This window comes from Phasianus colchicus, chromosome 26 (genome assembly GCF_987193195.1).
Source record: "Phasianus colchicus chromosome 26, bPhaCol1.hap1.1, whole genome shotgun sequence".
Lineage (NCBI taxonomy): Eukaryota > Metazoa > Chordata > Aves > Galliformes > Phasianidae > Phasianus > Phasianus colchicus.
This window is the reverse complement of record NC_143461.1, coordinates 1905955-1926948: the sequence shown is the minus strand read 5'-3', so window position 1 is coordinate 1926948 and position 20994 is coordinate 1905955. Positions and strand designations below refer to the sequence as shown.

General features: G+C 58.6%; 2 protein-coding genes across 5 annotated transcripts in view; one reads left to right on the top strand and one right to left on the bottom strand.

Annotated features, from left to right (window-relative positions):
- The first annotated feature begins 346 nt into the window (after positions 1-346).
- MAP3K14 (mitogen-activated protein kinase kinase kinase 14) lies at positions 347-15822 on the top strand. Of its 3 annotated transcripts, none has more exons than XM_090125277.1 (16): positions 347-614; positions 4084-4354; positions 4846-4915; positions 5880-6090; positions 6218-6826; positions 7245-7382; positions 7848-7977; positions 8773-8904; positions 9276-9380; positions 9995-10158; positions 10509-10659; positions 11248-11592; positions 11828-11934; positions 12609-12753; positions 13268-13368; positions 13675-15822. In XM_090125277.1, exons 2-16 carry the CDS (start codon positions 4102-4104, stop codon positions 13837-13839), a joined length of 2826 nt encoding a protein of 941 aa, XP_089981403.1. In that variant the 5' UTR covers positions 347-614; positions 4084-4101; the 3' UTR covers positions 13840-15822. The 3 variants fall into 3 exon arrangements, with proteins under 3 accessions (XP_089981403.1, XP_089981401.1, XP_089981402.1); XM_090125275.1 differs by having other exon boundaries at positions 4081-4354; XM_090125276.1 differs by lacking the exon at positions 347-614 and adding an exon at positions 1190-3411 and having other exon boundaries at positions 4081-4354.
- The window catches only part of FMNL1 (formin like 1), an 18610-nt gene continuing 13431 nt past the window's right edge, over positions 15816-20994 (bottom strand). For both annotated transcript variants that reach the window (XM_090125274.1, XM_031601012.2), the window contains 11 exons: positions 20806-20927; positions 20046-20248; positions 19699-19933; positions 19544-19612; positions 19370-19450; positions 18774-18903; positions 18501-18664; positions 18281-18382; positions 17932-18030; positions 17585-17708; positions 15816-16888 (listed from right to left, as the gene is read on the bottom strand). In XM_090125274.1, coding sequence (XP_089981400.1) covers positions 16785-16888; positions 17585-17708; positions 17932-18030; positions 18281-18382; positions 18501-18664; positions 18774-18903; positions 19370-19450; positions 19544-19612; positions 19699-19933; positions 20046-20248; positions 20806-20927 — 1433 coding nt within the window. In that variant the 3' untranslated portion in view covers positions 15816-16784. The remainder of the gene's footprint in view (positions 16889-17584; positions 17709-17931; positions 18031-18280; positions 18383-18500; positions 18665-18773; positions 18904-19369; positions 19451-19543; positions 19613-19698; positions 19934-20045; positions 20249-20805; positions 20928-20994) is intronic.

Genomic DNA, 20994 nt, shown 5'->3' with positions numbered 1-20994 from the left:
ATTGGTTCACACTTCGCTGCTCGGGAGCGGCCTGAGGAGCTCCTCTCGTTCAGGGCGGCAGTGGAACGAGCCGCCCCTCCCGGGCAGCGCACGGAGCGGCACCACCGAGCGCGGCACCACCGAGCGCGGCACCACCGAGCGCGGCACCACCGAGCGCGGCACCACCGAGCGCGGCACCACCGAGCGCGGCACGCCCGGCCCCGCCCCCTCGCACGGCGCTCCCTGGAGCGGCGCAGCTCTCCCCGCCCCACACCGCTCGCTCTGCGCAAGCGCCACCACGGCCGCGCTTGCGCACTACCGCCTCGGTGGCCGCGCGCACGCGCAGTGCGGAGCCCGAGGAAGCCGTGGGCGGGGCGCTTCGCCGGAAGCACCGCCCTCTTCCGGGAAACCGGTAGGGAGGCGGGGAGCGGTCTGGGCGGCGATTGGCCGCGCGTCAGATTGGGCGGGGCGCGAGAGATCGGGAGGCGACGATTGGCTGCCAGGCGGAGAGGGCGGAGAAAGGGCGGGGCGAGAAGGATCGGGGCGCGGCGATTGGCTGCGCGGCGGATGGGGAGGGGCCGGCAGCGTCCGCGCCTGTCAGTGCGAGGGAGCGGCGGGCAGCGCCGCGGGACGCGGTAGGTGCGGGCGGTGCGGGTGGTGCGGGGCGGCTCCGCGCTCGGGGCGGGCGGGCGGAGCGCCGCGCCGCTTCCGGCGGAGGGCCGCCCTTCCCGGGGACGGCGGGCCGCGCCGGGCGGGGGGGCCGCGGGGCCGGGCCGGCGGGGCCTGGGGCGGGGCGGGGGCCGGAGGAGCGCCTCACCCCGAGCCGGGCGCGGCGCTGCCGCGGATCCGCGCGTCCCGTGCGCCGCGGCGGCCCGAGAGCGGCGGCGGCGTGCGGTCGGGCCGCGCCGTTCGGAGGCGCCGTTCGGAGGCCGATCGCTCGCCCGCCCCGCTCTCCGTCTCCGTTCGCCGCTCCGCTCCGCGCCGTTCCGGCCGTGCCGCTGCCCGGGCCTGGCGCCGCCGCCGGATTCCTCCGCGGTGACTCATTCATTATTCGCTGCGAGCTGAGAGGTGCAGCCGAGCGCTGAGCTGGGGCCGGGATCGCCGCCTCCTGGGTTCGCCGCTTCCCCGCCGCCGCTCCGGGCGCGGCGCACGTGCGGGCAGCCGGCCGGCACCGCGGCGTTGGGTGCGCGGAGCTCCGGCGCGGCTCGTGGCGGGGCTGCCGGCGCGGTTTGCGCGGCGCGGTTCGGGACGGCGCCGAGGAGCGGCTGCGATCGCGTTGCCGTTTGAGCTTTGCTGCGTAAAGCCTGGCGATGAACCCCCGGCTCTGATGGCCGATGAGGGTCGCGGGAGGCGCTGCGTTCTCCTCTGGAAGCTGCCGGCGCTGTCGGAGCTCCTGCAGGGAGCCGCGCACCGGGGGCTCCGCGTGGGTCCCTGCCGGCCCTTACAACGCTGTGATCCTACGAAAAGCCTCCATCTGAGCCCAGTTCGATGAAACCTGGGGGGTTGTTTGGCGTTTGCATTTCTGTAGATGTGGATTGGAGCGCACAGCTGGCACACACAGCTGGTTCTGGGGCACCCGGTGCTGCAGGGATCCATTCACACAATCACCAAGGTTGGAAAAGACCTTCAAGATCCTTCAGTCCAACCGTCCACCCATCACCAATAGTTCTCACTAATCCATGTCCCTTAACACAGCGTCCAAACGTTCCTTGAACGCCTCCAGGGTGGGTGACTCCACCTCCTCCCTGGGCAGCCCATTCCAGTGCCTGACCACTCTTTCAGAGAAGTAGTATTTCCTAAAGAAAAGTAGTATCTCCTAATTCAGGCACTCTGCCCGCTGTGCTGCTGTGGTTGGGCAGCAGCTGTGCCCCACGGGGGGCTCTGAGCTGGGAAAGCTGGGTGCATAAAACAGACAGGGACGCGCTGCTGTTTGCATCTCTGCTCGTGAGGAGTCGTGGAGGGACTCGCAGAGGGAAACGCAGAGGGTGTTTGGTACTTGGAGAAGTTCTGCTCGCCGATGTTTCCCTGCAGCTGCTGTGACCCGGCTGCGGGATGGCTGGCGGTTGCTGGGGCTCTCCATCTCATGGTTGGCAGAAATGGGAGTTTGCAGTGCTTGCCATGGAACCACCGGAACAGGAGGTGTCTGCAACACACCTCACCGACAGCACCAGGACTTCTGCACACATGGAGAGCAGTGGGAGCCACCAGGCCGTGGGAGCACCATGGAGAGGAGGCAGCGCAGCGCGAGGAGCAGCCCGGCATCACCACCTCCCGCTCGGGCTGCTGGCCTGCAGCCTCTGCTCGTTCCCAGCCCGGAGCTCTTCATACCTCCAGGAAGTCTTTTCTCCTCACTGACTTCACGTGCGCTGTGTGTGAGTTAAGGTACAGGGCTGTGCTGAGTGCTGCAGCTTTCTTTTCTCAATCCCCACTGAGCCAAATCGAAACTTCTCCCTTCTGTGGGCAACGGAGCTGCGCTGCACTGCAGCAACGTGCTGTGAGCTGACACTGCTGGGACGGAACCGCCTCAACTCCGGCTGGAGCCCAAACGTGGCAGCCCGGCGGTGCCCTGGCAGGGTGAGGGCAGCCCTGCTGTTGAAGTGCCCCATGTCGCCAACCGGCAGAAGTCGGCGTGGTGCTCAGCGCGCTCCTCTCGATAAGGAAGTGGGAAACCTCACAGAGACGACGGGATGCTTTTTTGAACAAAATGTCGACGTGAAGCGGCCACAGCGCCGGGAGAGGAGAGCTGTGTGCAGAGCAGGGGTGGGAAGGGGCAGCAGGGCGCTGCTGGGAGGGCAGGAGGAGGAAGGAGCTGGAAGCTCTGCGCTGCCCCGCAGCCCCGCGCAGCGCTCGCGCTCTCAGCGGAAGCCGTCGGCTCCGTGCCGGTGCTGCCGCAGCACAACTGATACCACGTCGGCTTTCGTTCTGTACAACTGCACTTTCTATTTTACAGCAGTGAGAACTGGCCTCGGTTAACAGGCCGAGAGCTGCAGCCTTCCTGAAGAGCCCTTCCTGCTGCCATTGAGGCCCCGCGTGGACCGGCGCTGCAGCGCTCCGTTCACTTGCTGCCTCGTTACCTGACTTCTCCTTTTCCTCTGGCAAATAATGAGCAGCACATGGCTGCAGAAGGAAGGAAGGAAGCCGGGGGTACTGAAATCAAGAGTTGAGTCTCAGTGGTGTGGATGAGTGAGAGGAGGTTCTGAAAGCAGCAAAGCCGGGACCTGCAGCACCGGGTGCTGCTGAGTGCAGGAGGGCACACGGGGGGCACAGCTCCCAGCACTCACATGGGAGCATCTGGGGCTGGGAGCTGCTGAGCCGTCCTGAGCCGCTCATCTCAGGAGAAGTTCTGCTGCAGTCATTGTTTAGAAGCTCTGCATTGGTTTCTTTTCATCACAGCCCCCACCGGCGCTCTGAGCCGCGCGTCCATCGCATCGGGTGGGTTTTTGGTTCTTGTAAAGCCTTCGTGGTTGGATGGCAGCAGTCGGGCTGTGCCGGCAGCTCCAGTGCCCACGCTGCCCCATAGACCCACGTGAGCCGTGCTTTGTTGGCTGCCCAGCGAGGCAGCACCGCGCTGACTGGACTCCCGTGCTGCTCCTTCCCGTGTCACACAGTCGCAGTTCACATCTCCCCTCCCCGTTACCTTTTAGCTGGGGGCACTTTGCAGAATTGCACGCTCTCAGAGGTGGGCAGGGTTTGCACCGCGGCCCCTGAAGGTGAGGAGAGGGCAAGGAGGGACAGAGTTAATGCAAACCAGGCGACAGGCAGTGTAAAAATAGCTCCGAGCTTGTTGGTGTGCTCACTGCAGGCTCACTGTTAGTCATCTGCCTGCCGGCCTCTGCCGCTCCGAGGATTGTTTTACAGCACTGAGATCTGCCATAATTTCTGTAGAGAGGGGCAGGGATGGCTGCGATGAGGGGGGTGCTGTCCCACATGGGAGCTGGTGGGTGTGGGTTTGTCTTTGCTTCCACGCTCAGCGCTGCGTGGGACCTGGGTTGGGGTTAGATCAGTGTTAAAGGACGTGGCAGGCTCCTCTTGTGAGCGTGGAGCTGCTTTGCCTGGGAAGCGTTGTGATGAGTGTCGTGCTTTTATTTTCCCATTCCTCAGCAGGGACTGTGAAGCTGTGAAATGGCAGTGATGGGGATTGCGTGCCATGGAGCTCCCGCTCCGCCCGCCAAGCAGCAGCAGGAGCTCAGTGCCACCAAAGGGCTGCACGAGGCCGCGAGCGAGAAGCAAAGCAGCGTTTGCAAAGTCGAGGATTCAAAGAAAGCCATCTTCCATAGTCAGTGGAAAATCCTCAACGACGTCATCACCAAAGGAACAGCAAAAGAAGAGACAGAAGGAGGCTGCGCGTCCATCTCCATTATTGCCCAAGCAGAGTGTGAGTAGCAGGGAGTGCTGCTCTTCATTGAGGAGAGGGGACACGGGAAGCAGTGTGCAGTTTCACTCTCCTGGGGAGCCCAGCTGAGATCTATTTGTAATCCCACGTGGGGTGGAGCTGCTGACACATCCCAGGCTCTATTTAGGCAGCTCATGAAACCTCTTAATAATGTGACAGCATTATTGAATGGCATGGAGTAACAGAACAGTGCGTGGCTGCTGCACTGTGATGGCTGGAAATGCATCTCGCAGTCGTCTTCTGTTCCTGGCTGGCTGCTGAGAGGCGTTCTACAGTAATAGTAATGATAGAAATGCTGGGAGGTGGTTGGGTGGGGGACAGCAGAGGGTCAGGAGGTGGCGGTGCTGTGGGCAGTGTGGTGCTGTGGCTCTGCTGGGTCACCATGTAGGTTAACATGTTGGGAGGGGGCTTCCTCAGTCCACTTCTTACCATCATGCTGAAGATGTGCAGTGATCCTGTTTTCTTTCACACAGGTGAGAACAGTCAGGAGTTCAGCCCCACTTTGTCGGAGAGATCCTTCATTGCCCACAGCAAGCGTTACAGGTGAGAGGTCCTAGAGCACAAACACTGCACTGCTGTGTGTTGCCCTGTCTGGGTCGCTCTGTGCTCTCTGTGCTCTCTGTGCTCTCTGTGCTCTCTGTGCTCTCTGTGCTCTCTGTGCTCTCTGTGCTCTCTGTGCTCTCTGTGCTCTCTGTGCTCTCTGTGCTCTCTGTGCTCTCTGTGCTCTCTGTGCTCTGTGCTGTCTGTGCTCTCTGTGCTGTCTCCCTGTCAGTGCTGCCCGCTCTGCTGCTCCAGGTGGGAGCTTTGTCTGAAATCACTGAGCAGACCCCAGGGATGGTCTGGGTCTTCTGTTAACAGAACAGCACTGATGCTTTTGGAACCTCATTACAGCATTCTCTTTGGAAGCTGTGTGAGGCACAGAGTGCAGTGAGGGCTGTTCACTAGAGAGGGATCTGCTGCTTTTCTGGGGAGGATAAACAAAAGGGGATGAGAGAAGAACCTCTGCTTAGTAACAGCATCAGCAACAGGGCTGTGGAGAGAAACAGCTCGAGGGAGGAAAGTGAGGGTTGCTGTGACTCTGCTTCTCTGAAATATTCTTTTCAGGATCCCCTTTTTTTCACCCCACGCCTATGAAGGCACAAACTGGAGGACTACGAAGCCCCCTTGAAGTGAGGAGGTGGGATGTCAAGCACAGTGTGCTTTGACATTGCCCTCTGCCTCTGGTGTTGTCCTGTAACCAACTGAAGCAGAGGGAACCATTCCTCAATGCTTTGCCCCCCAAACACTCCTCATTTCTTCCTAATGGCACCACCTGCACTGCTGTGCTGTGACACTGGAGTTACAATTGCTCACAGTCGAGGGAAAGGAGCTGTGCTGCAGTTCCTGTCCTGTGCATCTCAGCAGGCAGAGCTGCTCGGTCTCCTCATCCCCGTGTTTGTAACTGTTAGCTGAGGCTGTGCTTTCCCCATCCCATCCAAGAGCCCTCACGTGTTTTGGTTTCCAACAGCCGCTCAGACAGCCTCGACCAGATCCCAAACAATGTGGCTCACGCGACGGAGGGGAGGATGGCTCCCACCTGCTGGAGGGGCAGGCATCGTGGGAAGGCAAAGAAGAAGCGTCACAAGAAACGATCCAAGCTGAAAATACAAACAGTGGCTGCTGGCAGACGGGGCCCCAGAACTCCAGAACAGGAGAGCTGCACTCCAATTCCCGTCCAGGTGAGAATTCGTGGGCACTCTTGTTGTGCTGCTGGGAGCCCTGCAAGGTGCTGAGCGCTCCTGGTTACGTCTGGGCAGCTGTCCTGAGGCTCCCGCTCAGCTGCTCTGTTCTCTTGTGTTTTCCTAGGAGGATGAAACGCACCACAATGCTCTCTACAGAAACAGCTTTTGGCTATCAGAACTGAACAAGAGCTTGCTTTACGATCCACCCCCGTTTGAGAAACCTGAGAAAGTTCTGTCCACGGGCAAACTCCATTCAGTGGGCAGCCAGCACAAAACGGACTTGCACAAACTGATAAGCCCTGTCCAGTGCCTTAATCATGTCTGGAAACTGCACTACCAGAGGGACAACATCCCTCATCCTGAAACTCTCCGTCCTTTTCCATACAACATCATGCCCCCTCCCTTCCCACACCTGGACAATCCTATCCATCCCATGAAGCTCAGTGCTCTGGAGACGTATTTCCATCGTGATCTCAATTACCCAGACAGTGAGCATCGCTTGTCTGGCCTAAAGTTGGGCTATAGCTTCCCCAAGTGCGTCAGCCAGTCCGTGAAAAGCAGCTTGGACAAGGTTTCTGTGGAAGAATACTTGGTGGACGCCTTGAAGGGCAGCGTGAGCCTCGGGGAGCCGCAGAACTTGGCCAGCCTCGCCAAGACGTGGAGGGGAGGCGGTCTGGACCCGAAGGAACAGTTTCAGAAGGCAGATGAGAATGAAGGCGTGCTGCTCACTGAGGTGATCTTCCCGTCCTATTCGTGTCGTGGTAGGCAGTTTCTCTTGGGCTTCAAAAGAGAGAGAGCCCATATCCTTCAGTCACAAGGCTGCCTTTTCCAAGGGGATATTGGTACGGTTGAGCACTTTCAGGTAGAGATGTGACTTTGTTTTTTGAAGGCTATAAAGCCCTGGCTTAGCTTGGAGACTCTCACTTGTCCACTCATTTGCCAGACACGTGTGCTTGTCAGTGGGAAGTATTTCTGAGCGTTGGTCCTCCCATATTGTTTAACCTCAAGGCAGCAACAGAAGAAATTTTGTTCATGGATTTTTAAAGAGAAGTGATGTTATTGTGCTCTTTATTGGAAACTGGTGAACTCCACCGACAGCAGCTAAAGTTTCTCTGTTTGCTTCATCTTGTTTTGTGGTTCTTCTCCCCCAGAAACTAAAGCCAGTGGATTACGAGTACCGAGAAGAGGTTCACTGGACCAAGTGCCACGGCTCGCTGGGCATCGGCTCGTTTGGAGAAGTGTACAAAGTAGAGGACAAGCAGACAGGATTTCAGTGTGCTGCCAAAAAGGTAATTACGTGTGAGGAGGGGGGGTTGTGTGATGCAGGAGGCAAGGCTCTCTGAAGGGACCCATCCTCCTGCTGTGCAGGCTGTAGGTGCGGCCACAGCGCGGTGACGACGAGAATCCAAAGTGCTTTGTGTGCACGTAACGCTGGCGTGGTTCCATCACCTCTGTGCAACTGTTCCTCAAATGGCTGCAGCAGAAAACTGAAGAGAGTGGGGGGGGGGAAGGGGAGGGATGGGAGAGGGGGTTTGTATTGAATGCAAAAGTGTAACGTGTGAAAATCCATCTGCAAATGTTCGCTCGTTGCGTTGGTCGCGGTGCCATGGCTGCCCCATGGAGGCAGGCAGGAGGTGAGGCTCATCCAGGCTTCCTTTAACCGTTCAATTTTTTGGCTGGATAGAAACAAACGTAGCTACAGCACGCAGAAAGGCGTGACGAGTGTCACCAGATCCGTCCCTTTGTTCCTCCAGGTGCAGGTCGAACACTTCCGTGCAGAGGAGTTAACGACGTGCGCAGCGATAACGAGCCCGAAAGTTGTGCCGTTGTACGGCGCCGTCAAGGAGGGACCTTGGGTGACCATCTTCATGAAGCTGATGGAGGGTGAGAAAGGAACGGTGCAGCGCAGTGACACGGATCTCTCCTCCCTGCCCCACTCTGCGTTATTAATTCTCGGGCTCCAGGCCTGTACCTGTGAGCTGCATGCTGTCCTGCGGTGTGCGGCTGCTGCTGCTGTTCCTGGGCAGCGTTTCCAGCCCAGCCTCACTCCGTTCCAGCTGCACATCTCACCGAAACACAGAGCTGCTCCTTTCTGGTTTTGGTGCTGTTTATTTGTGCGTGTTGCCTGATGGCAGAGCGCTCTGTATAGACAAACCTGGGTGCTCCTCTGTCACCCAAGGCTCCTCCTGCAGCCAGAATCACAGAATGGCCAGAGTTGGAAGGGACCTCAAGGATGATGAGTCTCCAACCCCCTGCCACATGCAGGGCCACCAACCTCCTCATTTAATGCCAGCCCAGGCTGCCCAGGGCCCCATCCAACCTGGCCTTGAACACCTCCAGGGATGGACGGGGCATCCACAGCCTCTCTGGGCAGCTGTTCCAGCACCTCACCACTCTCTGTAAGCGCAGCTCGGGGACCTGCAGCATGAGTCTGATCACACAGTGGTTGCTTTTAGTGCAGAACAACACTGTGAAATTGATGCAGAGCAATGGGCTTTGTGGAAGGCACTGTGTCCATGTGCTGTAAGACCTCTGGGAATAAACAAAGGGAATGGATCCGGGTGTGTGGGGGGGATAAGGGCTGTCAGAGCCAGCAGTTCTCCTTTCCCTGTCACAGTGCTGATGATTCTGTTGAACTCTTCTCAGCTGAATTAACACAGACTCTGTGTTCCCTTCCAGGTGGATCACTGGGTCAGCTAATTAAGCAGAGTGGCTGCCTGCCCGAGGACAGAGCCCTCAGTTACCTGGGGCAGGCACTGGAAGGTCTGGAGTACCTCCACGCTCAGAACATCCTCCATGGAGATGTGAAAGGTAGGATGCTGCTGACGGGGTCGTGGCCTTCCCTTCTTACCAGGAGCACATGGCTGGGGGTTACTGAGGGACAAAAGGACATTGGATGAGATCTTCAGCTCTGCCTTTGGGATTGGAGCTAGGCTTAGTCCAAAGCAGTTGGGCGTATCGATGGGATTTGTCACCCCTTCCTTTCTGGTGTCCGGGTGTGGGGATGGGCAGCTCTGACACACAGCCAGGATGGCTGTGGTGGTGTGCAGTGAGACTCCATAGGAGTAACAGACCTTAACGTGGACTTATTAATAAAGTAGCTCTGTGGGCTTGGGGCTTTGTTTCCCTCTGGGTGACCCCACACAAAGGGCACTGATGAATTCAGCACCTCTCGTTGGCAGCGGAAAACGTGCTTTTGTCTGATGATGGGAGCAGGGCTCTGCTGTGTGATTTTGGTCACTCTGCTCACCTCCATCCCGACGGCCTGGGGAAGTGCTTGGTCACAGGTAAGGCTTCTCTGCTTTTCTCTGTTATTGTACAGAATTGCTCTACTGACTCTTTCAGAACATTTATATATGGACCATTTTCAAGCTACCATATTTTCCAGATGTAACTTTCTCATAGGTTTATTAATTCTACTGTGATGTGTGCTACTGGCAGCTGAAATGAATGTAGGTTTGGAAGCTGGTCCTTCTCTTCCAATCTGGAGGGGTGTTGTGTATTTCATGCTACATTCCTGCTTCCTCCCTGTGAGAAACCATGTCCAAACTTTAATATCTAACTGGCTGCTCCTGTAGCCTCATTAAATCCCAACCTCCACCAAAGGCAGAATTCCTCCCTGATTTCTGGGCAGTGGAATGGTGAAAGAAGAGAACGTGTTTCCTAATGCTGTGTTCACCAATGGAGGGTTACAGTTCCCCTCCCTTGTGCCCTGGGAAAGGCAAATTAATACGTTGCCCAATGGGTGAGGCCTGTTGGGGCGTGGAGCTTTGGGTGCTGCTGTGGGGTGAAGCTGACTCCTCTCTCACTTAACTGAAGAGCCAGGGAGGCTGCCTCATCTTCCAGCAGTGGGACAGCCGTCTGGTTGGCACACAGTGAGCTCTCATCTCAATGCTGATAGGGAACTACGTGCCTGGCACAGAGACGCACATGGCTCCAGAGGTGGTCCTGGGGAAGCGCTGCGACTCCAAGGTGGACGTGTGGAGCAGCTGCTGCATGATGCTGCACATGCTGAACGGGTGCCACCCCTGGACGCAGTATTACAACCACCCCCTTTGTCTGAAGGTAAGCCACTCCGAGCTCCAGCAAAAGGCACCTCAGCCTGTCGTATCTCAGCGCAGCCACACAGCCGCCCTGCCAGGAGCTCTCTGAGGTGAGAGCAGCCGTGCTGCAGGGTGGGCATTTCTCACTGCTGCGCACCGCTGCGTGTTACAAGGACTGGGGCTGCTTCTTTCCTATGGTGCTCGTGGCTCGGGTGTGGCCTCCAGCTGCTCAGCTGTAGGCAAATTACGGCTCGGGTCCTCGTGTAATGCTGTCGTTACAGTTGGGAGCACGTTCAGGATGGGAAGAACCTTTTTTGCAATCAAATGAAGCTTCTCTGGTTTAACCTCTTTCGCTTCCTGTTTGCTGTGCAGATCGCGAAGGAGCCGCCGCCTCTCAGGGAAATTCCACCTTCCTGCAACCCCCTCACTGCTGAGATCATTAAAATGGGGCTGGAGAAAGAGCCTGTGCACAGGGCGTCTGCATCTGAGCTGAGGACCAAGGCCAGCACTGCGCTGCAAGAAGGTAGCAGGGTGCCACACCTCCAGCTCCTCTCCCACGCTGGCACAGTGGGCGCTCAGCACTGCCACTGTTCCTCTGGGGAGCAGCGCTGCATTTTGCAACGCGTTCTGCTTTCAGCTCAGAGCATCGCTTGCGCTTCAGCACTGATGTGTGCTTTGGGTTGAGAGCTTTTCCCTGCATTGGAAGAGATTGAGATTCCCCCAAAGGGACCCCAAGTACGCTGTGATTTCCTGTGTGCTGTCGCACTTTTCCTCGTCTGCATGAAGCAGATGATGCCGTGCTTCACGCACACTTGTGAAGGTGTGCGCTGGGTTCAGTGTGTCTGCTGCCTGGAGCCTGCTGTGCAGCAAAGCTGGGAGCAGAGCTGCAGCATCCTCGGCTGTAACTCATTCTTGTGGCCCTCCCCTCCCTCTGAGACAACCCATAATTTCTGTCAGCCCCGCTGCAGCACACCAAGAGCTTGTGGGCTTCATCTGGTTTTGTCTTCTGAAAAATCTGGGCATTTCGCAGCAAGAGAGAGTTCAGAAACTCCTGCAGTAACAGGAAGCCTTTGCCTCTATGACAACATTTGTGTGTTCTCTGTTTTTGTAGTGGGAGGTGTGACAAGCCCCTGGAAAGGTGAATACAGAGAGCCCAGGCGTTTGGCACTGCACAAGGAGAACAACCCCCAGACATCCCTGCCCCCAGCAGTGAGCCCCACTTCGGCCACTCCTGACCCAGAACCTGCAGCCCGAGGCTGCTGTGCCAGCCCTGTGCCACCACCAGCCCTGGAGCGAGTGAGGCAGGGCGAGGGAACCCGCTGGAATGAGAGCAGGGATCTGTCCAGGACCTGGGATCCTCCTCCTCTCTCCTCCACTCCCCTCCCCTTAAAGAGCTGCAGCCATACGGAGAGAGCAACCACCATTTCTGAACAGGAGCTCCAGCAGCTGGAAATAGGTACGAGCATGGAATGGGTGCTCAGCTCAGCCTGCCTGTCCTGGCTCAGTTCTCAGGCAGCAGCAGTAGCTGCCACGCGCAGAGGAGCTGTGTGGGGTGTTCCATGTACACTGGGGTCAGTGTTTGCTCTGTAGTGCTGAAGACACTCTGGGTACTCACTGTAAGCATCTGGGATTGGAGCAGGAAGGAGTGAAAAGAATCACTGGAGATGTTTTCTTTTCCTGTCTGCTTGCAGAGCTGTTTCTGAACAGCCTTTCTCAGCCGTACTCACTGGAAGAGCAGGAACAAATGCTTTCGTGTCTCAGCATTGACAGCCCATTTGTGTCAGACGCCAGTGAGAAGGTGAGCAGCAATGGGGGCCAGGCTCTGCTAACCTACACCCAGTGATGCTACGATCTACTTAACAACAAGCTTCATTAGCTTGGTTTGCTTTAACCCTGCTGTGTGCAAGGTAGGGAATACCAGTAAAAAAAACCACCTGACTGAGCCTTATTGAGCCAGGGATGGGTGTGATTTGACTGTGTGCCCTTCGATCGTCATTTCCAAAGCCAAGCAGAGCACTGTGGGACGCAGCTCTGCTTCTCTGTTTCCTTTGCACCACACCAACCCCCAGCAGCTGACCTGGTGCTTACCAACACGCTGCTGTTGTCACACTGACCTCCCCTGACTCTCAGATAACGCAGGCTCTTCTAAGCAGCGCAGCTGCTGCTTTTCCTGTGCGTTATCTCTTAATGAAATTAGATTTATCTGATGCTTTATTGTGCTGTGGGTGTGGTGAAAACCCCTTTTTTTTCCCATCCAACTCTTCAGCCGAAGAGTTTGACAATTGAAAATAGCTGTTTACATCTGCACAGTGCTGCTGTCTGTCCTTCCTGGCTGGTGGGTGAGCGCTGAACAACTCAAGGCCCACCCCGACGGGTTTCTGCTTTGTTCCCCGGGGCTGCTCCCATGCTTGCTGTCCCACAGGAGCTCCATTTCTTTGAGAGCCTCTGATGGCCTCACGCTTCCTCCCACAGAACTCCATGAAGGCTTCCCTCAGCCTGCGGGACACCATGAGCTCCGGCATCCATTCCTGGAGCAGCCAGACAGATGGACAGAGCTTCAGCTGGAACAACGTGCTGAGCCGCGGCCGCCACACGGACACCCCCAGCTGCTTCAATGGTGAGCCCCCCTTCCTGCAGCCAGCACAGGCAGTCACATACAGCTTTCTCACTGCCCGGCGTTGTCCCTGGGCCCTCAGCCCTCAGCTGCTGTGTTATGGGGTCTGGGCTGCCACAGGGCCATGATGCTCCCTGCAGGTGGGTGGGGGGCACTCCAGTCCATATGGCCAACTGAAGGCCACAGAGGCTCCCAAACCCACCGAGGCTGATTCAGCTTTATGCCTCATGCAGCTGCTGTGTGCAGGAATAGGTGCTGCATAACCATTCCTTTCTACAGAGCAATCCACACTGGGCAAATCAGCATTGTCCTCAGCTGCTTTCTCGCTAAGCACAGCTCTGCTCTGTCAGTCACCTTTGTCTCCAGCAATCCTTTGTGCCAGGACCTACCTGAACAAAATCCCTGCTGACAGAAGGGAGCACCTTCGATGGCTGTGCCTCGTTAGTCAGTGCTTCTGTGTGGGACTGTGAAGCTGCTGTGCCCGCAGCAGGAGCTGAGGACTTCTTGTGTCTTTCAGGAGTGAAAATCCAGATCCAGTTGCTAAGTGGAGAAAATTTACACATCAGGGATTTCCACAGGACAAAGGTGGGAGACATTGCCACTGGGATAAGCAGCCAGGTGAGGCACAGGGCCAGAGCTATTGCAGTTTTTTGTTCAAGCCATCTCTTCTGTCCTGCAGCCTCCTAACGCCTTAAAACAGTGAACCAGGGACCCTAACGATGCACTTAGTAAAATGATTTCAGTGCTTGTTGATAGGAAAAGGTATTTTCTGAATGACAACCACTGCATGAATCGTAGTTGAGCTCCATCTTTAACAGCACCTCTCCGCTGCGGTGTTCCTGGGGCTGTGATGCTTTGCTCAGGGACGTTCTGTTCTGAGCAGGGCTCAGCATGCTGCTCAGCTCTGTTTGCTCTGCTCCACAGATCCCCGTCCCCGCCTTCAGCCTGGTGACGAAGGAAGGCCACCCCATTCACTACGACATGGAAGTCCCCGACTCGGGGATTGAGCTGCAGTGCACCCTGGCCCCGGACTGCAGCGTCAGCTGGGCGTGGAGAGTCAAACACGGTCAGCTGGAGGACAGGCCGTGAGGCCGCTCCTGTGCGGGAGGTTTTCACCTTGCTGAAATGCGGAATTGCAAAAGCTTCCGAGCACCCCTGCCATGGAGCACCGCGCGCTGGAGGCTGGTGCTGAAGTAGGATAGCAGCTCAGCACGGTGCTCTCACCTCGCTGCTGTTCCAGCCCTGTTCAGGACGTGTCCTGAAGCGTAGATGTTCCCCAGAACAGTGGGCAGTGCTTGTTTTGGGTGTGCTAATTGAGCTTGAGAATGGGAGATGGAGATTCCTGCTCTTCAGAGAAATGCGATTGTCCTTTTCAGGAGGACGTGGAGACTGGATGAGAGCTCCTATCGCTCAGCCAAGGGAAGCCGGTTGTTCCTGGGCTGGAAGGAGGCTGAGTGTTTTCGGAGCGGCTGGCGGTGCCCAGGGGAGCAGGCCGGTGTCCTCCGGGCTGAGGAAAGCCAGAACATGGCTGCAGGCTGTGGGCGGCCGCATCGCTGCCTCGAGCCTTTCGCACGGGGAAGACACAGCAGTAACTGCCTGGGTTCTGGGTTTCACCTTCCACGCAGACGTTTCCTTTCTGAATCACAAAAGAGCTTTGTTTCCAGAAAGAGATTTGCTTGCAGCTCTCATCTTCGTGTCTCCTCCTGCCATAGGAGCTGGGGCCGGAGGAGCACAGCCTGGGCAGGCAGAGCCACGTCCTGCAGCCCCACAGCTCCCCTGCAGGGGGGGGCAGAGGATGTCAGCCCCGACCAACTGCATTCTGCCACCAGATTCCATCTCCTCTCTCACTCCCACATTCAGTCGTGGATTCAGCCCTGATTCAGCTCCTCCTCACCCACTCCTCGTGGCGTGGACTGGGCCAGCAGATGGGCGCTTTGTGCCTTAATTTCTGGTGAACTTTTTTACTGATTTGTGTATTTCTTTTTTGTAGTATATTGAAACTGCGTGTGCTCAGTTTGGGTGGGCAGGTGCTGCTCTCCTTTTGGTACCAGGTGGGCCCAATCCGGGCTGTCTGGGAGACACAGCGAGGTGGGGCCATTGAAGGGAAATTCACTTAAAACAGCTCAAAAAAGTTCAGCTCTGGACCTCTGCTTTGAGGAGCAGTGCCCCATAACTGCTCTCCTTGGCTCCCACCACACGTGGCAGTGTTGTCCTTAACCAGAACCGTACAGCTGTGATGCAGTAGGAAAGTGGAACTCTTGAAGAAAACTTAAACCCGTCCCCCCTGTGGGTATAATTTCTTATAGCACTTTTTCGTTCTGAAGCACTTAATCCACTGTCTGAAATGGGCTCCCAGCTGGAGGAAGCATCCCACTGACACATTTCTGAGCACAGACTGCAGAGCTTTACACTTCACCTACAGCATTAATGCTGCTCTGAGGGCTGCGGGTGCACCGCAGTCTGGCGTGAAGCTGGGATGGGGGCTTTGTGGGCGTCCTCCTGTCCCCACACAGCACTGCCACCCCTCCGTCCTGCTCCTTTCCCCAAACCCTGTGCTGTTCTGCAGCAGCCCCCGGCACAAAGCAGCGGTGTTTTCGTACTGTGCCCAAGCAGGGGCTGATCCATGCAGCTTTAAGGCTGTGCTGCCTGCCCCGTGGGCTCTCTTCTCTCCTGCTGCCAGCCCACCTTCCTGTTGCTGTGGTTGGTTTTGCTGTGGCAGGCTGAAAAACGCCACTTCCAGGAGGGCTGCGCGGTGCTGACACTCAGGGAAGGTTTTTGTTGTCTGTGCTAACGTCTGCTTGAAGCCGTGCATCAGAACGCAGGCTGTCAGCCCGACCTCAGCCCAGCAGAGCAGCAGCCCACGGTGCTGTTGTCACATAGATCCTTCCTGCAGCCCTTGGAAAACCCACTTTGGCACAGCGGCGCGGGGCTGAGGGCAGCGCTGGTCCTACGGCACGTGTGACACTTTATCAAGCTGCCGCTTCTGGAAACCAACGTTTCACCTGCAGCTTCATGGGGGAAAAAAATAAAAGCCGGGGATGAAGAAAAGAAAGGCAGACTACCGATTTTCATTGGTGTGCCGTCCCAGAGAGCGAGGAGGGGGCGCTGCGGCCGGCGCTGTGATGGAGCACGGCTGCGCTCCCAGCACAGCTCAGCCCGTCCCGCAGACACCGCTTCACCCTCGGGGTCGCTTTATTACCAGTTCTGCTTTAACAGGCCCTCGGTATATAAAAATAATAATGTATACAAATGAGCAGTTAATGTTTTACATTCTGGCTTAAAGGCATTTATAAGTTACACATTCGTTTCCCATCCCTCCCTCGGAGCGGCGCGTGGCGCTGAGCAGCGTAGTTACAGCGGGGAGCTGCGCTGCCTGCGGCTTTCCTGGGGAGCCAGGATGTGGGCAGCGGCCGTGGGGAAGGGAGCGGAGGGCAGTTGAGCGGCGTGGGGCACGGCTGTGAGCAGCAGCAGCAGGGCTGGGTGCCGCGGGCCGGCGCCGCTCAGCCGGTGGGAACCCGTGGCAGCGCCAGGCCCTGCTCCCTCAGCGCAGAGATGTTAAGGAAGACGTAGAAAGTGAGTGTAAAATAGCACCCCTGCCAGCTCCCGGGGCTCGTGCCCAGGGTGGGATGTTTGCAGCAGCTCCGTGCTGGAGAGGAGGCGCAGCTGTGCCCGCCCGGCTCTGCGGCGGAGGAGAACGCGGTGTCAAAGGGCTCCGCAGGGACCAGCAGCGCTGCAGCCCCGTCTGGCAGCCCTCCTCCTCCTCTCCAGCAGCAGGAGGTCAAAGGCACCAGCAAGCTGAAGGGGCACAGCGGTGTGCAGGGCTGCCCCCGAGGCCCGGAGTGCAACAAAGCAGCCCTGGGCAGGGGCTCCCATCGCTCCCCACTCCGCCCACAGGGAGAAGAGCTCAGCGGCATCACTAAGCAAGCGCTGGGGCAGCCCTGGGGCCGACCCGAAGGTGTGCAGGGCAGTGGGGAGGCCGGCACTGAGCGTGGGCACCGCTCCCCGCCCCGTGCCATCCCGGGCCCCGGTGCCCCTCACAGCGAGATGTCCGGCGTGGCCTGCAGGCTCTGCCCCACCGCCCGCTTCTTGGCGCTGCCGCGGGCCTTATCTGCGCGCCGGTACGGGTTGTTCCGCAGATCTGCAGCGGGAGAAAGCGCAGAGCGGCAGTGAGCCGCAGCCTGCCGTGTCCTGCCTGCCCCACTGCTACCCACAGCTGCGGGATGGAACTTCCCTCGCCCCCCGGCTACTAGGATGCTCAGAAGCGCAACCAGCAGCACACAGGGGAAGGAGAGGAGCCAGGACCAAGCTGTGTGCGCCCCGCTCCCCTGCCCTGCCTGCGCCCAGCGCTGGAGATCCGCCGTGCTGCAGCCCCCTCCCGCACCCCCTGCCCGTTACCTACAGGCAGCCGCTACAGGGGACTCTCCTCGCTGAAGCTCACATCGCAGAAGAGCCGGGACGAGCGCTTGCCCGTCCGGGCCGTGAAAGGAACAGTTTTCAGAGCTGAGCACAGCAATCCAGACAGCAAGGAGGAGGAAGGAGGGAAGGAAGAAGGAGCAGAAGAGGAGGAAGAGCCGTGAGACAGGGCAGAGAGGTTGGCAGCCTCACTGCGTGCGACAGGAAGGCGCTGAAGGTGGGTCTGGGCTCTGCTCCTTGCTGACACCCCCATATCCCCAGGACTGTCCCTGTTGTGCCACAGACTGCAGAGCTGGGGGCCCGGCCCGGAACACCACTGTGTGATGAGCCATGGCCCCACCCAATGTCCTGCCCCCAGGGCCCTGTGCTGGCACAGTCTGAGCCCCAGGCATGGCTGCAGGGGGCATGCCCAGCCACTCACCTGAAATAATGTCCTCGATGGCCCCGTCTTTGCCTTCATAAATGAGCGGCTCCTTCACCATCTGCTTCTTCTTCAGCTCAGCAATCATGTCCATCTGCTGCCGCTTGGCTTTCTGGAATGGTGACTGCAGAGGGGACAGCAGAGTGAGCAGTGTGTCCCTGTGCTGCCCATCTCCCCCAGCCCAGCTGAAAGAAGCCTTTTGCTCTCTCCCAGAGGCAGTGTGTCCTGGGTGCAGCAAGGCCACCCCACGAGGGCACAGACAGATCCAGGCTGCTGCCTCCTGACTGTGGCTGCATGGGGTTTGCTGGGGCAGCGATGCTGCGAGGCCCTGTCCCAGCACCAGGTACCTTCAGGTCGAGCTGCTCCTCACTGCCAGGGCGGCCAGACTCTGCCTCCTTGGCCGCAGCCTCTTGTTTCTTCCACAGCTCGATGTCCTGCTCTGCTTTCTGGGGAGAGGCACAGGAAGGGCCCGCTGAGCTGGGGGCTGCTGCAGGTCTGGGGGAGCACAGTGCCCTCCTCCCTCTCCTTGGTGGTCCCCAGCAGCCCAGCCTGGCACCTTCAGGGAGCCAGGATCTGCAGCTGCCTCAAAGGATGACTCTAAGCGCCGGGGTTCATGTGGCTGGCGAGCCCCCAGCCTCACTTGTGGCTTTGTCCCCTCCCAACCCCCAGGAACAGGACACCTCCATCCCCTCCTACCTTGTAGGCTCTGATGAAGCGCATGAACATGGGGAAGAAAGTAGTAGGGGGACTGGTCTTGGGATTCTCCCCAAAGTATTCCACGGCCGACTCATAGGCCTCCTGTGAGCAGAGGCAGAGATATGGGGGCTGGGAGCTGGCAGCAGCCCTCCCACAGTCTTTCCCTTGGGGCACAGAGCGCCCCGTGCGTCCCCCACAGGACTGGGGGCCCAACACCCACCTTGGCAGTTTTGCTGTCGGCCTGCAGCTTCTCCATCAGCTCCGTGTTGGCCTTGAGGAACTCCTTGAGCACGAGGCTGTCGTCCTGCCGCATGAACTCCTTGCGGGTGAGCTCCATGCCCTGCTGCAGGCTCCACACGTCCTGCAACACGCCGTCCAGGGACACTGCGGGGAGGGCGGTCAGCAACCAGCTCCAGGGTCAGGGTGGGCTCAGACGGTCCCCAGGTGGGGCTGCACCCGCCACGGCCCCCAGCCCCATGCCCACAGGTGCTACCTGTGCCCGCCTTGTCAAGGAAATGCAGCTCGGTGTGGAAGCCGGTCAGCTCGGGGTACTTCTCTGTGATCACCCGCACCAGGTAATGCAGCAGTGTCTGCTTACGGTCTGTCGATTTCATCTCCAGCAGCTGAGAGAGAGCAGTGTTAGCCTTGCCTGCATCCCACTGCCCAATGCCCCCTGCTTGGGGCAGCCCTCATTCCTCATAGCTAGTTCCCATGTCCTTCTCTGCACAAACACCCTTCCATCTCCTCATCTGCTCCTTGTGCCCCTCCATCCCCACAGCTGCTCTCTATATCCCTCCAAACCCCATGGTTAGTTCTCACACCCCTCCAAACCCCACAGCCAGTCCCCACCTCCCTCCGTCTCCATACCTGCTCCAATGTATCCCTCTGTCCCCACAGCTCTGTCTCTCTCCAACCCTACAGCTGCTCCCCAGGCCCTTCATCCCTACAGCTGCTCCCCACACCCTTCCACCCCACGGCTGCCTGCCATGTTCCCCCACCCACAACAGGTCACTGTTGCTCCCTCTGCTCCCACAGTGTGTCCCCGTGCAGTGACACTGCCTGCACACACCAGACCCGCACCCAACGTACCGCATCGAGGCTCTGCAGGCGGAAGCCGTAGGCAGCTCCACGCTTGCTGCTGTTCATGTAGTTCCCAAAGGCCAGGACGATCTGAGGAGACACCCCAGGCAGGTCGGCATCGCACCCCAGCAGCCCCCCATGCTCCCAGTGTCCCCCACTGGGGCTGCCCCTCACGCCCCTCACCTCGAGGATGTTGCGCAGTTTGCTGGAGGACTTGAGGGACATGGAGGCGGCGATGATGGCGTTGAGTTGCTGTGGGTGGAAGGGAAGCGCGTGAGCCTCACTGCAGGATGCCGCCTCCTCGCAGCCCCCCCAGCGCCGCCCGCAGCCCCACACACCGGCATGAGCAGCTGGGCCGTGTCGCTGAAGTTGCCCAGGAAGATCATGACGTTCATGCGCTCGGCCAGGCGCGGGATCTTGCTGAAGCGGATCATGAACTGGTCCTCCTCCGAGAGCTCCTCCTCAGGCTGCTGCTCCCGCTCGAACTTCCCGATGAGCGTCCGCTCGTACTCAGTGGGCAGGAAGCGCAGCAGCAGCTCCAGAAAATCGAGGCTCAGCGTCTGCTGGTCGTACCTGCAGCACAACGGGCTGCACCCCACCACCACCACCACCCCAAAGCGCAGCCCGCCCCACGCCACCCCAAGCACTCAGCGTGACCTCATCCCACTGAGGGGGGGACACTCACGTCTCGATGGCCGTGCAGATGTCCTGGATGCTGCGGCCGCCTTTGCGGAGTGTGATGGCCAGGTTCTTGGCCCTGTTGGACTCCATGAGCGTGACCTTGCTGGGGGCTTTCTGTGTGGCCTTCACCTTTAGGGCGCTGATGTCCAGGCCAGGGCCCTGCGCTTTGGTCTTGAACTGTTCCTCAAAGTCACTCATGTCCAGCTCCTGCAGGGACACAGGGCTGAGGGCACTGGTGGGGGCTGCGGTGGAACGTAGGGGATGGGGCAGTGGCCAGAGGACTGTGACAGGATAAGTGGGACAGGGAAGAGGATGAGGATGGAGGGAGGGGATGAGGAGGAGGAGAGGGAATGGGGACAGAACAGGGATAGGACAAGAGGACAAGGATGGAATAATGAGGGGATAAGGGAACAAAGTGAGGAGAGTGGGATAAAGGCAAAGGATGAAGATGAGGAAGAAGATGTAGGCAGAATGAGAGGATGAAGATGGAGTGAGGAGACAAGGAGGGGCAACAGGAAGACGACAGGGCAGATCCCATGTTGTTTCCCTCTGTCATGCTGACCTCCATCTCCTCCGAGGCTGCAGCCCCGTGAGGCAGTGACACAGATAGGTGCCACGTGGGCGCAGGTTCAAAGCCAGCACGGCCGCAATGCGGGTGCACGGGTGATGAAGGCGGGGTAACATCAGCGCGGCTGCGGCAAGGACTTGGGTGCCAGCCATGCTGAGCCCCCTGCTCCCAACCCCCCCTGCCCACGTGGACTCACCTGCAGCACTTTCTCATCGTTGAGCTCGGTGAAGACGGTGCCATCGATCTGGCTCGGTTTCAGTGCAACCCAGTTGAACACAGGCATGCGGAACTTGGTCTGGATCGGCTTCTTCACCTTCACTGCAGGGTGAGAGCAGGGCAGCGTCACCGGGGGGCCAAGCCCCACCCCAGTATGCTCACAGAAACA

Excerpts from the sequence above, each read along its gene's own strand:
- MAP3K14 (XM_090125277.1), top strand. The coding sequence starts at position 4,102 with ATGGCAGTGATGGGGATTGCGTGCCATGGAGCTCCCGCTCCGCCCGCC. Across the intron at positions 7,383-7,847 it reads TTCAGTGTGCTGCCAAAAAG|GTGCAGGTCGAACACTTCCG; the intron begins GTAATTACGTGT and ends TTGTTCCTCCAG. Across the intron at positions 9,381-9,994 it reads GGGGAAGTGCTTGGTCACAG|GGAACTACGTGCCTGGCACA; the intron begins GTAAGGCTTCTC and ends CAATGCTGATAG.